At 31.2% G+C, this 14601-nt stretch overlaps 1 protein-coding gene across 4 annotated transcripts; it reads right to left on the bottom strand.

Annotated features, from left to right (window-relative positions):
- Positions 1 to 98: 98 nt before the first annotated feature.
- On the bottom strand, positions 99 to 14601 carry LOC120625803 (protein slender lobes). 4 transcript variants are annotated; one of them, XM_039893017.1, is made up of 17 exons: positions 14423 to 14601; positions 12640 to 12774; positions 12212 to 12406; positions 11740 to 11820; positions 8411 to 11596; positions 8238 to 8327; positions 7141 to 7257; positions 6808 to 6969; positions 5874 to 5972; positions 5487 to 5588; positions 5275 to 5358; positions 4654 to 4755; positions 4167 to 4250; positions 3974 to 4060; positions 3333 to 3425; positions 2862 to 2935; positions 99 to 2316 (listed from the first exon to the last, which is right to left on the bottom strand). In XM_039893017.1, the coding sequence occupies exons 1-17, from the start codon at positions 14445 to 14447 to the stop codon at positions 1858 to 1860; spliced, it is 5175 nt and encodes a 1724-aa protein (XP_039748951.1). In that variant the 5' UTR covers positions 14448 to 14601; the 3' UTR covers positions 99 to 1857. The 4 variants fall into 4 exon arrangements, with proteins under 4 accessions (XP_039748951.1, XP_039748950.1, XP_039748953.1 ...); XM_039893016.1 differs by having other exon boundaries at positions 4167 to 4253; XM_039893019.1 differs by lacking the exon at positions 5275 to 5358.

Below are 14601 nucleotides of genomic sequence, written 5' to 3' on the forward strand. Positions count from 1 at the left end.
ACCTGAATGTGGTATCTGAGAAATAATTATTTTTTATGAAAGAATATTTTTATTTAATGAAATAAACCAAATGTCTTAGCGTTATTTATATATCATCGAAAACACTGCACATGGGCGATACATTTTTTACTTAACTTGCCAGCGCCCTCTAAGGTAACCTCAATTTTATGGCGGGAATTTTAAAACACATTATTATACATTTATTACATATCTTTTACAAATTACAGATTTAGTTTAAAATCGGCGAATTAGCAAACGACTACCCCATAAATGAAATGAATTAATATGTTAGGTTGTTCATATACTTTACGATCAATTTCTCTTCTTTCTACATCATAAATCACAATGGAGGTATGTTTTTAATATTGAAAGAAATTTAAGAGGGAGGTTGACCGCTCTAAAAAAAATAATTACGCTAAAAATTACTTGTAAATATTTAAAATTACACAACTACCCCAACTTACGGGCTAAAAAAAGCCAAACTCAGTACTTAAAATAGTGTAAATTTAACAACGACAATAAAACGAAACTTAAAAACAATTATTATTGTAACGCAAATCAATCACAGGCCCGCTATAATCTGTTAAAAACGATTATACTACATAAACATTATTAAGATAACTAGATTAAATGAGGGCAATAAATATAAGTTAAAAGTTGAATAAATGAAGTACGGACAGAAAAATGCGTCAAAAGATATTGTAGAATCGTGCTTGGCAATAGTAAACATTTTTGGTCAGCTGGTGAATAACCTTACACTATCAAAATCCCAATAAAATATGATCAGAGCAGGCGGTTTTCCACGTTATCTAACATTGCGGATTACCACTTAACTCACTTTGGTTTCATCGGCTTATTATGAATATGGCTACAGAAGAATCGTAGCCATAATCATAATAAGCCAGAAGCCTCTAAAACACTTTCAGAAGGAAGGACACGAACCTTTAGAAGCAGGCCTGTCAGACTGTTATTGGTTCCAATATTGTTGTGCACAAATCTCTTAACTAAACTGAGGAAGTTATATAGTTACAATCTGACGAGGTGACTACAGAGAGCAGTCAGATTGAATCGCTGGGATACTGAGGGAACTGGGATCGCTGGGGTTTATATTTCCTAGATCAACACGCTGGTTAAAATTTAAAACCTAATTATATTTTGTGATTTGATGAGGTAAACGGTATTAACAATTAAGACGTTAGAATAAAAGTTTTAGAGCCAATGCACACAAACAAATAGAATAACAATTTTGCATTGGTTTCAGTCAATATTAAATTTATCAAAGAATTGAGTGAAGAGATCAGTCTGCCAAAATTTCCTTTAGTCAACTAAACCAAATTTAGGCAAGACGAGTTTTGTATCACACATCACTACGCACTACGCCGAAGGATCAGTCTTCACACCTTTTTTCACTGTTGCAGTCACGAAGACACAATATTATTTTAAAACGGGCACGACGACATGAAAATATTGTCCACCATGCCTTTTTTAATGGTTTAGTCTTATCAGGTGGTATCGAAAAGTTCACACCTTTTTTACATGACCAGTACTACTAGTTACGGTGGCGGAGAAAATAATTTAAGTATCGCTTTCTCCTTATTCGGCAACATTTCCTCTTTCTCTCGATCATGGTTTAAGGCCTAAGTCCAACAATGATGGATGAAGAACAACGTTTACGGCCTCTACGGAATGTTTAAAAGCGACTACAGTAGACTTAGTGTAAGATGTCAAGTAAAATGAAGTCAAATCCACATTAGAGTAAATGTCTCATTTCATTTTATATCCAGGGCCAAACATCTTATGATTTTTGGTTTGCGACGCACCCTGTTTATACCAGCTACTATTGTAATTAAAATTTATTTAGAATTTCGACAATTTCACATTTCTCTGCCTTTTGTACATGTCATATGTGCCCAGCCTTCTAATTTTATTGCCATACATGTAATTGTCCCTGAAACTACTTATTGTGTTCGATTGGGCTACAAATTTAATATCACTGGGCACAACATTAATTTTAAAGTTAGTTGTAAAACCACTGGTAGATGTTGAAGCCGTCGGTACAAATGGTAGCACTTTTGGTTTATCGAGACGTTTCTTGTTGTTTGTTTTATTTTCAAATGTTTCATTTAAGCAAACACTCTCTTCTAGATAGTTTGATGGTTTATTCTTCCTCTTTTTCGTTTCTTGAACAAGGAATTGTGATGTAGATATCACTTTAGTCTTTTTAGTAGGAATTTCTTTATTTGGCACATCATCTAATTTCTCTAATAGGGTGGGTGGTAGACGTGGCACTTGGTGGAAGATATTTTGTTTCAGCATCTAAATTAAAAACATATAATTATTAATAAGAAATAATAATACTTATGTGAGTTGTAAAGTAATGCACAGTAGGTAAAGCCCAAATCTTTTATAAAAGGCAGCTTTTATAAATCTATTATATTTTGATTCACATTTTTAAAACTTTAATATCAGCTTATTATTGTCTCACTGTTGGTTACAGGTTTTCACTCATAGAATAGAAGCATGTAGCACAAGATTATTTGGAGGTTCATATTTTTCAGTTTCGGTACAAATGTAACTAAGAAAATTTAACTGACACCCCTGATAAGTTTTAATTACTTAACATCATTTACACATATCTGTGTTTTAATATTACCTACAACGTGAATCTTATTTTACCGTAGTAATCTGACACCTCATTTGAACTTAAATGTAACACAGCTGAGGATATTGTTGCCTTCTGTAAAAGTATAGATTCCTACAAAAAATTGGTATATTACTAACTAGCCTTGCTTAGCTTAGGGGCCCCAATGTAGATTGATCCACTGAAGTGGAATAATCCAATAACAAAAAACAAATATCACCTTTGAACTTTGATTTGTCGTTTCGTCTTCTTCCCGCTGCTTTCGCTTTTTATTTCTCTTCTTATTTACTTCATCTAAAAAAATACAAAAATTAATATTTTTGTGTATCTCATGGATCTAATATGAAATTTAAATGATGCTAATGGAAAAATATACAGATTGCACAAAATAGATTCAAAGTAATTTCAAGTGAGTATAAACCCAGTTCATCATTAAAATATTTGAGTGTTAATAAGCACTTGACTAAGATTCCAATAACGGTAAAATTTTGCATTATATAGCATATGATTTTTGAGCATGAGGTTATGCACTATAATATATATACTATAATGCAACAAACCTTTTTGTAACAAAGAAATAACCATGGAGCACAAGTTTTTTTTAAAGTAAATTTAAATTTATCCATACATTAAATATTTTGCTCATTGCAAACAATTACAGAATTCAGAATAATAAACATTGATAACATACCAATTCCAGTTCTAGCGTTCGATACATTGCTCGAAAATATTTTCTGGTCTTGTTTTTTGTTATGTTCTTCCACATTTGGAACTGCTTCCGCAACTAAATGTTTGAATGAAAAGTTAAAAAATTTAAATTTTACCACTTATTCTACACAACACATCTAAAGCCAAAATCATCATCCACAAACAGGCACAGGCCTCCCATGTCATAGAAGGGATGGTTTGAAGCAAAGACCATATTTGCATCGTTAAGATTTGTAAATTATGGTTTGCTACATATTTTTAATGAGCAACTAATGAGTAGTTACATTTATTTACCATTATACTATTTGATACATTAAATGAAGTTTTCTGGTCTCTGTAGAGAAAAGATGCGCAAATTATTGTTAAAACAGACAATTCCCTCTATTCAACACTGAGCGAATGATATAAGACACATTCCAATAATATATGATAAATATCTTGAATAGCATTACACTCTGAGCACTTCGGCGAAATATGTACCCATAAGGTATGCAAATCCAATCTTCCATTCAAGAGGAATGTGGCGGAGTCAAGTCTTAAGCCTAATACTGTAATAGACCTGCTAAATTTAACACCAACAAACTATGCTGACTGAGAAAGAGAAGGTTTAAGTAAATAAAATACCTGTGGCGATTTCATCCAGCAAGGCAATTTTGCGTTTCTTCTTCTTACTACCAACAAGTGATTCGTTAAATGTTTTAGAACTGGCATCTACAAAAGGACATAACAAATATATTTTATGATATACTTAGTTGTTTCTGTGAAAGGCAGGAGGCATAAGATAATTAAAAAAAAAGTATGTAGAACAATTAAGTACCTGCAGGGGGAATATCCTCTTTTGTGGTGTTGAGAGATGATTTTCTTTTACGTTTTTTGGAACTGGTTTCACTTTCACGGCTTTCTACTGCAACATTATTTATATATTATTAAATTTTAATTTTTATGACACAACATAACAAATATTAAACAAATTGTGAACACAATTAAATCCTTAAGATTTTTTTCCAACTTCATCATTAACTTCACAATTATGTATTCAAAAATACAACTGTTAAACTTTGTTTTAACCCTTAAAACAAAGTTTTCATAAATCGTTTTTCAGAGAAAATTACAGAGATAGAAAGAACTTTTTATTTCTCACACACTAATAAAGCCGCCAAAGCTTAAAACGACTCAAGTTGAATTTATAAATTGAATTAAAAAACTTCAATTGACGACTAGGTATAAGTCTCACCATTTTCTTACTAACTTGTGTATCAACTGATTATAACCACCATGACCATAACCATAGGAATAAGATTTACCTGAAACTGATGGAATTTCGTTTTCTACTGAGAAAGAGTTGGATGCACCTTTAAGTTTCTTTTTCTCACTGGTTCCAGTTTCAATTGTTACCTCTTGATTATCTATAAAAATAATAATTTAATTTAATTTGGGTTTTTTGCGTCTATCTATGGCATTAAAGAGAATGCTCATAGCCCATATAAAAACTTGCCCCGACAGGAGAGATGTGGCTTCGTTTTTTTTACTATAGTAAGTGTAATAAAAATATGCAATTTTTATATTTAATATCAGTGGCTAACATACAAATTTTTCTGGTTTTAATAAGTATAAGATTATAATAAGATTAGTTTAAAATTAATAGTTAAAGATGTTGATTTAAATTATAATCAAATATGGGTTTTCATCATAGTTCAAGTTTAAAAAAAAAAAGGACGCAAGCATGCCATAAAATGGTTAATAATAAAATTATAACCTACTATAAATACTGAATGTACTTATATTAATAACTTTAAGATTTGCTAAGCCACGTTTAATCACTTATGTATTTTATTAATTAGTATATTTATTTACATTTTAATAAAATACACATTAAATTGACAACCTCAAATGGGGTGTTTAAACCCTTTAAAAAGTTAAAATACCTGTAAGTGGATCGCTAGTCCTTATCTTTTGGCTCCCTGGTGTCTTTATTTGCGAAACATTTAGTGATTGGTCCACCGGGAGTTCTGAAAAATTACAACAGGTAGTGTGATTCCAGGATAAAGTTAATATGGCAGACCTTTCAAGATAGGGGATCTATTGCTACAATGACATAAAATATATTAAGTTAATTAAATGAAGAAAACAAACATACCATTTTGTTCCATATGACATGTTTCTGATTGCCTCTTCTTTTTCTTTCCACTGTTGGGAGTTTTAAGTGCAGATTTATTAGCAGTTGTGTTACATATATTATCTGAAAATGTACAAACACACATTATTTATCTCTGTTACCACAAAACCACTAGTTAGATTTGTTGCATTTTGGTCAAATTTAGTTTATTCATTAGCATCATGATTATCATATCAAACCTACTATTTTTTTTTTTTTAGAAGTTTATTAAGAATTAGATTCTATGTTAAATATTAGTTAAATAAATATAGTATTATATATTTGTCGTACGAATGCTCGGATATGTGGGAAGGAAATTAAATATCCATTTATCAAACAACATGTTAATCTACAATTGAGAGAGCATACCTGTTTGGTCCAAAATGACATCGTCCATTTTCTTATTCTTTTTCTTTTCACTGGTGGGCGTTTTAGCTATCGACTTGTTTATAGACTTTTCTGCTACATCTGCAAAAATAAAAATAAGAATTTGTTAAAAAGTCCTCTTAATATTCATACAAAACAGTGATAGGCTAGTAGTCAGTAGGCTTCAGAATACAATCAAGGTTTGATCCCTGGCACACATCTCTTAACTTTTCGAGGTATGGTAGCAAGTGCGTAGTATATTAGTATATATATTACATTAGGAAAGAAAAATAGATTGACTCTATTCCACGTGAATTTAACAAAACAAAAAAGTTTAATTTTTATTTCTTTTAGTAATTTACACAAGAAAAGACGTGCCGGTAAGCGAATTAGCGATCCGGTACGATGTGGCGTAGAAACCGATCAGGTGTAGACTACATAATAAACAGGTTAGCCTGTTACCATCTCAGATTGCGTCATGACTTACCAATAGTTGAGATAGAAGTCAAAGGCTAACTTGTAGTGGAATAAAAAAAAACCACTCCAGCATAAATAAATATATTTATCCATACGCCACGTTCATTACTAATCAGGGTTATGTCCGTTTAAACTAACCTATGCCTAAATATATAGCACCTAATCTAAAGAGATTTCTAAGCATTCATCAACCGTTCACCAATAGTTGTCAACTAAGAGTTGGTGAAACGTTTTTATCGACGTCGCCTAAATCATTAGGCATTCGATTTAGGCTATGCCTAAGTTTTGTGAAATTGGGCATTATTGCCTTTCATCACCTATTGAGTAAACATTTAGCATCACTGCCATCCATAACAATTGTGGGGTCAAATGGAAGTCGCTCAAAAATGATTCCAATTAAATAATCCATAAAAGTGCCACTTTTATAATTCAAGGATAAATAATTCAAGCTTTAACATACCTGTTACATCAACAACAATGTCATTTTCGTTTTCTTGTGATTTAGATTTTCGCTTTGAGGCATTTTCTTTTTGATACGAGACCTCAAGTGGAGCTTCATCATCTGAATTTACTATAGGGTTTGTTTTGATGGCTTCATTCACAGATTTATCCATTGCAGAATCTAAAATTGGGTTAAAAAGCAAAATTTTGCTAAATGAGTAACTATGTAGTTATTCACAGCCAATTTATTATTGACCATTCTGGCTTAGTGGTTGTTTGCTTTACATGATTCAGTAAAATTGACGCAAGACACAATCTTATTAAGGAACAAAAGGTATTAAATATCACTTACTATTTTTTCCAATTAATTGGTTATTTTTCCTTTTTAAACTACTATTATGTGATTTATCTAATGAATCGGCGTGCGATCCCATGGTATCGATAAAAAAGCTGGTGCTTTCTTCTTTGCCTGCAAGAAATGAAAATAGTAAAAAGTTATAATGATTATACATTAGGTATTATTACCTAATGTATAAAATAATCGTGAATTTATATCAATATATTAGAATTTATGAAGTTTTATAGTGTTTGGGTACACACTCTTACAAAACGGCTTGACGGATTCTTATAAGATATATTTTTGCATATTCAGTAGGTCTGAGAATCAGTCTGAATCTATTTTATTTCCATCCCCAAAAAAATTCTTTTGACAAACTTTTTTTTAGCATCCTAAAATATTTTAGACGAAGTCGCAGGCCACAACAAGTGTAATTTAATATTTAAATAGCACAATATTGCTTACTTCAAAGATATAGAATAATGAGAGAGAGAGAGAGAAAATAAAGAAGTTAAAATAATGACGGTGCATAGTCAGTACATATATGAAAATTTAATTTATGTCCATAAAAATATAACAAAATTTAAAAAGAAAATGGACTGTAACAATATAAATATTAGAAGCAAAAATAAACTCGTTGTGCAGTTTACTAGGCTACACAAAATTGCAAATTCATTCAAGGGCAATTGTATATTATTTTATAACAAATTACCAAATGAAACCTTTGAGATGTCTGTCAATAAGTTCAAAGTTTATATAAAACATAAGCTTACAGAAAAATCCTATTATAATATTAAGGATTACTTAAACGATAAAAAAGCTTGGGTGTGAATTGCTCTAGCTTCATAGCTAAATAAATTTACTGTGAGATGGTGATAACAAAAAAAAATTACCCTGCTAAGTTTGTTGTGGGCTCTTCTTAGACCAGGGCGCGTTTGGAACCCTCGTAGCTTTAGATTACGAACGAAGTTATCACCATCCCCTTACAATTATGTAAACATGTAAGTATGAACGCTTCATAAGTGCCTGTGATAGGCCTACGTGAATAAAGAAATTTTGATTTTGATTTTGATTTTAATTTTGAATTTGAATTTGAATTTGAATATACTTACTTGAAATATTTTCCTGGTGTTGAGATTTATGTTTATTACTATTAGTAATGCTATTATTGAACGACACATCCATAGATTTTCTGCTTGCATCTGAAAATTTAAATAAACCAATTTAGGTATATTTATGTTTATTTCTACTTAAGATTTTATTTATAGATTAAAGTATGAGATACCTTTATTAACTTTACATTCACGAACATCCGTTTTTGCTTCAGTTCTTTTCAATGGTATAATTACTTCAGAATTCGTACTAGTATTTTTCATTTTATTCTGTAATGACGACGTATCACTGTTATTGCTGTCTTCAGAGAACAACAAATGTAAATCAATAGAATCCGACGAGGCGTTATCCTCTTCTGTTTTGGATATTATTTCTTTCAGGCTAGTATTGTTTTCCTCTTTATGTTTATTATTTAATTTCTTAGATGATTTTACTTGAGTTAAATTTAATTCCTCTACTAAAGTAGTCTTTACTTTCTTCTTTCTTTTATTATGGATGTTTAATGAAATATCAAAAACTTTAGCTTTTAAATTACTGCTTTTATTTAAGTCTTGCAAAACAGAATCATAGTTTTGGATTATATTTTCATTGTCACTACTGAGGGAATCATCATGGTCATCCTCATCGTCATCTGCAGCCATTGTAGCTTGTAATGGATCCAGTAACTCAGTTTGAGTCATTGTTGATTCATTTTTATTGATTCTATCATTATCAACATCCTCTGAATCAATAAACGCTATAGTGGAGTCAGCACTTTTTTGAGGAGTCTTGGGCTCTACTTTTATTTGAGATAATGGGTCACTTTCTTTTACAGTTTCATTACAGATCGTCATTTCTTTTTCATTTGGTGTACTTTCATCACTACTGCTGTCGCTATCGGACAGTTGTTTACTTTTCTTTTTTGAAATCTTGATCTCTTTTTCGTCAGCAAGGAAGCTAGCCTCTTTAGTGGAGTCTAATCGTAGTCTATTATTTTTCTTAGGTTTGATTGGTATATCTTCCTCAGATTCTGAGGAACTTATCTGTTGTCGTTTGTTCTTTTTAGTTGCGCCTATTTCCGAATTTGAACTTTTATTTAAAGAGTTTAATCCATGCCGTGAAGCAAACATTTCTCTAGAAGCTTTCTTTTGCTCCTTTACTTTTCGTTCATCGAATTTTTTCTTTGACTTTGAAGTCATTTTAAGCTCATTATCGCTCATCGACAAGTCATCATCTGAACCATCTAATAATTCTTCATCTTCTTCGTTAGAGCTCACTATAAATGAATCTTTTTCATAATCTGAGTTGTCTGAAAATTCTTCGTCTGTTGTCAATGTTTCACCCTTGTCTATGATCTCATTTTCTTTTTCATACCGTTGCTCGCTTTCATCTTGACTATCACCAGACTCATAGCTGTCACCAGCATCAATAGCCTCGTCAAAAACAAAATTACTCTTTTTTTCAGAGTCATCATCTGATTCTATTTCATCTCCTGATTCTTCTGAGCTCGATATATCATTTTTCTGACTCTTTTTCACTTCAGACAGGTTATTAGACTTTTTATCAAGAGATACATCCTCTGATTCGCTCCCACTTTGCTGATTGAGTGCATCTTTTACGTTAATTTGTTTGTCATTTAATAATTCTTTATCATTTTCTATTAATTCTTTAGAGTGGACGATTTCACTTTGAATATCAATAGATTCTTTTTTAGGAGTTTTCTTATCTTTCCCTTTTTTTAATTGATTTTCTTTCATAATATGATCCTTGGACAAGTCAATATTTTTATTTATGGATGTATTGTTATATTTATCTTTGGACATATTACCAACATCCTTGATAGTATTTTTACTGTCATTGTTTTGAGAAGCAATAATTGAAGTATTAACATGGATTCCTTTGAACTTCTGGATATTTTTTTCCTGTAACGGAGTACTTGTCGAATAATGAAGAGATAAATTTTTCTTGACATCAATTTCTTGAGTGATATTTAAATCATCAACAGATTTTGAGAGAAGCATATTAGTTGTGACTTGTGGTGATTTTACTACATTATTTGTATCCCCTGTCGAGTCTTTTATTTGTGATAGTATAAGGGTGCTTTTGGTTTCGATTTCACTCCTGTCTAAGCTTTGAGTAATGGAAGACTTTCGTTTAGATTTATTAACTACTTCTTCACTTGATAAATTAGAGATGTGAACAGATACTGATTTCCTGTCAGGTTGATTGTTTTTAGGACTTTGTGCTTCAGGTGTTATAACGTTTTCTGGTATAGTTTCGTCAATATCCATTGGTTCACAATCCACAGGGCAGATATCTTTTGGTATAACTAGTTCTTTAGATTTGTTTAAAATGTTTTGTTCATTTGGATCTAAAATAGATGTGAACGAGTTTAGTTTTACTGGAAATTCTTCAACAGGGTGCTCTACAACAGGGACACATTGGTCTTCACTTTCGTGTATGGCTGGTTTATGTACTTTCTCGGAATTCGAGTCAGAATCTTCAATGAATACCATTGTTTTCATGTTGCCACTTGGCTCCCTTTTAAAGAGGTCGATTGTAAGTATATTATCTTTTTTTGTGTTATTTTGGCTATCTTTAATAGATTCGTTCTTGGATTCTATTACAATACTATTCTTAATACTTTTAACGTTGTCTAAAGGCTCATTAATGTTCTCAACTGTAAAGTTCATGCTGGCTGGCTTTTTTATTTTAGAAATTGATTTTTTTGATTTATCTCTGTACAAACTTTCATTAAATGAACCATCCCCTGAGCCATTTTTGTTTATAAGCACCAAAGGAGATACAATATTGTTATTCATAGTATTTTTATCTATCTCACTGTCACTATAGAATTTATTGAATTTATTATCATTTGAGGCAGATGTTGCCCATGATTTTGTTCTTTTTCTTTTTATCTCACTTTTTTTATTTTCTGCATCTGACAAACTTTTATTTAAATTGAATTTGCTTGTAACGTCTGTATTTAGTTCTTTAATTAAATTAGCACTGGCTATTGAAAGTCTATTTTCAGAAGTTGAAGTTTTATTGTTTGATAGATTAGCAACATCTGGTTTACTGCTTTGGATGACCAAATCCTCTTGATTTAGGCTAACTGAATCTAAACTATTTTTTCTCTGTTTAAATATAGCAGGCTCCGAAATAGGTATGTCATCACTGGATTGTTCAGATCTTATTTTTGCAGGAGTTGTTTTGTTAGTTTTCTTCAAAATCCGAGGACTTCTACGAGTATTGTTGGGTGAATTACTTTGGTCATTTGTGTCTTCAGGTGAAGGTATTGATTTTATTGTATTAACTTCAGGTTCCTCTATGATAATTTCTGCAATTTGTTTTCCTTGTTTTGGAGGAAGTTGAGTTTCTGAAATTAATCATTCCAAATTTTATGTTGTGTGATATAGATATCTTCTATACAAGAATAAGTGTACTCTGGAAAACACCACATAAAAATGAAGTTATTTCCTTATTTTATTACATTTCACTTAATATTATAGAAAAGTTTACCTTTTTCAACACTTGATGCAGAGTCTTTCCTAGTCCTACGGGTTTGTCGGATAGGTGTTATTGGAGCTTCACCATCACTGCCTAAAAAATGTGTACTAAATTAGTATGAAAGAGGTTGTTTTAAGGCAATTTCAATGACAAAAATAATTATTGATCAAACATGAATTATTATATTTGTAATTAAAAGCAGAAGCATCCTAGAAACCTTTATGAATGAATGAATGAATGAATGAATACACTTTTATTGTACACCACATAAACATATAGTAAAGATTTAACAAAAAGTATACAATTTGGCAGCCTTATTGCTACAAAGCAATCTCTTCCAGGCAACCAAAGTCGTTAAACGCGGCTCAAGAAGAGAAGTAGGTGGTGTATATAAATAAACATATATATTTGCATATATACCTATATACCTTTATATAAAGTAAAAGGAAAATTTACAATTTTGATAAGTTAACATAATACTGACCCGCTGTTGATGCTCTTCGTGCAGCTCTTTTAGCTCTGGGTGAATCAACTACCAGAGCAGTCTCAGATATGATACTGGTGTTTGATTTAATCCTTGTTGTGCGTCTTGATGGTGTCACTGTCTTTTCTTCAGACTCAGTAACATCTTTTGTTGCTGTCTTTTTGGTTGATCTTCGTGTTGTGGTATTGTCTGGAGCTGATATAAAGTGTATTTTAAATATTAAAAAGTAATTTTTTTTTCTATACAGTGGTGAATCAAAAATAATATATCAAAAATTCTTTTTTGTTTCATATTTTAAACATAAACAAGGGTCTAATCAAGACCCATGTCTGATAAGTAGAATTATCTGAACTTTTATCTACCACTCTATGGATTTGTTTTAGAAAGACGGAAAAAGATATTAAAAAATATATATATATATTATTTACTGTTTTCATCAATAAGTTCAAGTTCAGGTTTTGCAGCCTTTCTTCCACCCCTTTTCTTTGGTGTGTTGATTGCTGGTGATTTGCTCTCTTCAGTTTGTTCAACCGACAGTCTTCTTCTTAAACGGGTCACTGGAGCTGTAAGTTTACCATTCATTTTTAGATTGTATATTTCTTCTTCTTTGGAAGGGACTATGCAGAGCTTGAATTCCTAGTGACACATTAACCATTGCCAACCTAATGTCATCCTATATCCATAGTTCCCAGCCAATTCATGTTACCACTAGGAAAAGTGGCAATTCTTGTAGTTTAGATTGCCAGTTACTCTGGCAGAGTAATTATATTTCAATGCAATTAAAATACATTCCTTACTATTATTGAATATTAGTAGTCTAATGGCCCTACAATGAGTAGTGAAACCCCTCACTACTCATTCTAAATGCACAACATACCTACATGTTATTGATAATATTCTGGAACTTGTGATGACAATAACATACTGTTAATGTTTAAACCACACAATTGGAGGCCACATTCAGTGCACCAAAATGTCATAGTCTCATTAGTGTATTGCATTGTGCTGTTGCAGCAAAGCTTTTCATATATTGTTTTTATAAATGACATGCCACATCAATGCATTGTGTGACACCGTAATGAGATTCTTATTGATTTGACACATTTTATAACTGGTGCTTTAGTTACTGATTTTCAAGATTATAGAGCTACACCACCATCCCCATATTGAGATAAATAAGTAGCCTGCCCATTAATATTATAGTACCATAGGTGGCCAGTCCACAGCACTTGTACATTAATTAGCTGAGAATGATGATGATAGAAAGAGAACTGTTTAGAGAAACATAGTGGATACTTTTAAGGCAATAAATCTAAAGGATACATTTTATTTCATGCAGATTTTTTGTTATATAATGGAGAGTTGAAAAACCATGAGTCAACTCATCTACACAGCAGTAAAAGCAGTATTACAGCTGTTTTCTCAGGCAGCTTACAAATGTAAAAGTTAAAAGGTTTTTTCACACTTCTTTGAAACCAGCAAATATTTGTGTCTTAATTATGATTATATTATATAGAATGCCTAATATAAATTTTATTTTAAGATAAACCAACCAAACCAATAAGTAATGATGATTTAGGTATTTTTCTTTATAAAAATATTTCATTCCTACCAATTTTCCTTTTCAATGTTTACACTTAATATCAGAGGCAATTTATTTAATTATGTTGTATTTATTGTGCAATAACTTATGATTATAAATCTTATGTGTGGCAGTTCTATGAAACCTAACCTATTTTATAGCTGTAGCCTTAATAATTAGGTAAATAATTAATAAAGTACATTCAACAGCGTAATTAAGTAACAGAAATGAAAATATTAGAAGTAGGCAGTATTTAATACAAGTAGACTTTATCAATGCTACAAGATTCAGAATTATAAAAGGTGTAAGGCGTAAAATGGTTTTGAGATAAAAAGTTATACAACTGATTTGATCTAAACTCAACAATAAGCAAAACTTTTAATAAAAACTATTCAAACTTAGTGACTTCAAATTAAGGCTGAGCATTTTTTGTTCAATTGCATTCGTTTAAGTATATATTTATAAAAGTATGAATAAGTACAATGTTTGTAACAACATAACCAATCGATTAGTAAAGTTGAAAAGAATATAAGGTATCCCACAAAATAATGCGCAGCACGATTGCACTTACAACATGCTTGTCTGTAATTTCTTCTTGATATTATTAGTTTAATATATGTTCTACAAACCTTTGACGCCTGCGTCTTCGTCCATTATTAAATAATTATCGTAACTAACGTTTCGAGAGTGTCAAATAAGTTTTAAAACACGTGCAATAAATTAACCGATTCAAAATTGCGCTTTTAGGTTGAGATAATGGTCGAACAGCTGTTGAGACGCCGCGAACTGTCATTTCAAAACCAACGCG

This window comes from Pararge aegeria, chromosome 8, assembly GCF_905163445.1.
Source record: "Pararge aegeria chromosome 8, ilParAegt1.1, whole genome shotgun sequence".
Lineage (NCBI taxonomy): Eukaryota > Metazoa > Arthropoda > Insecta > Lepidoptera > Nymphalidae > Pararge > Pararge aegeria.

What these genes read in the sequence shown, in the direction of transcription:
- LOC120625803 (XM_039893016.1), bottom strand. Translation starts at nt 14,447, where the DNA reads ATGGACGAAGACGCAGGCGTCAAAG. An exon ending in TGTCATTTTGGACCAAACAG is followed by an intron (nt 5,589 to 5,873) that starts GTATGCTCTCTC and finishes GTACATTTTCAG; the next exon opens with ATAATATATGTAACACAACT. An exon ending in GAACGCTAGAACTGGAATTG is followed by an intron (nt 2,936 to 3,332) that starts GTATGTTATCAA and finishes GTATTTTTTTAG; the next exon opens with ATGAAGTAAATAAGAAGAGA.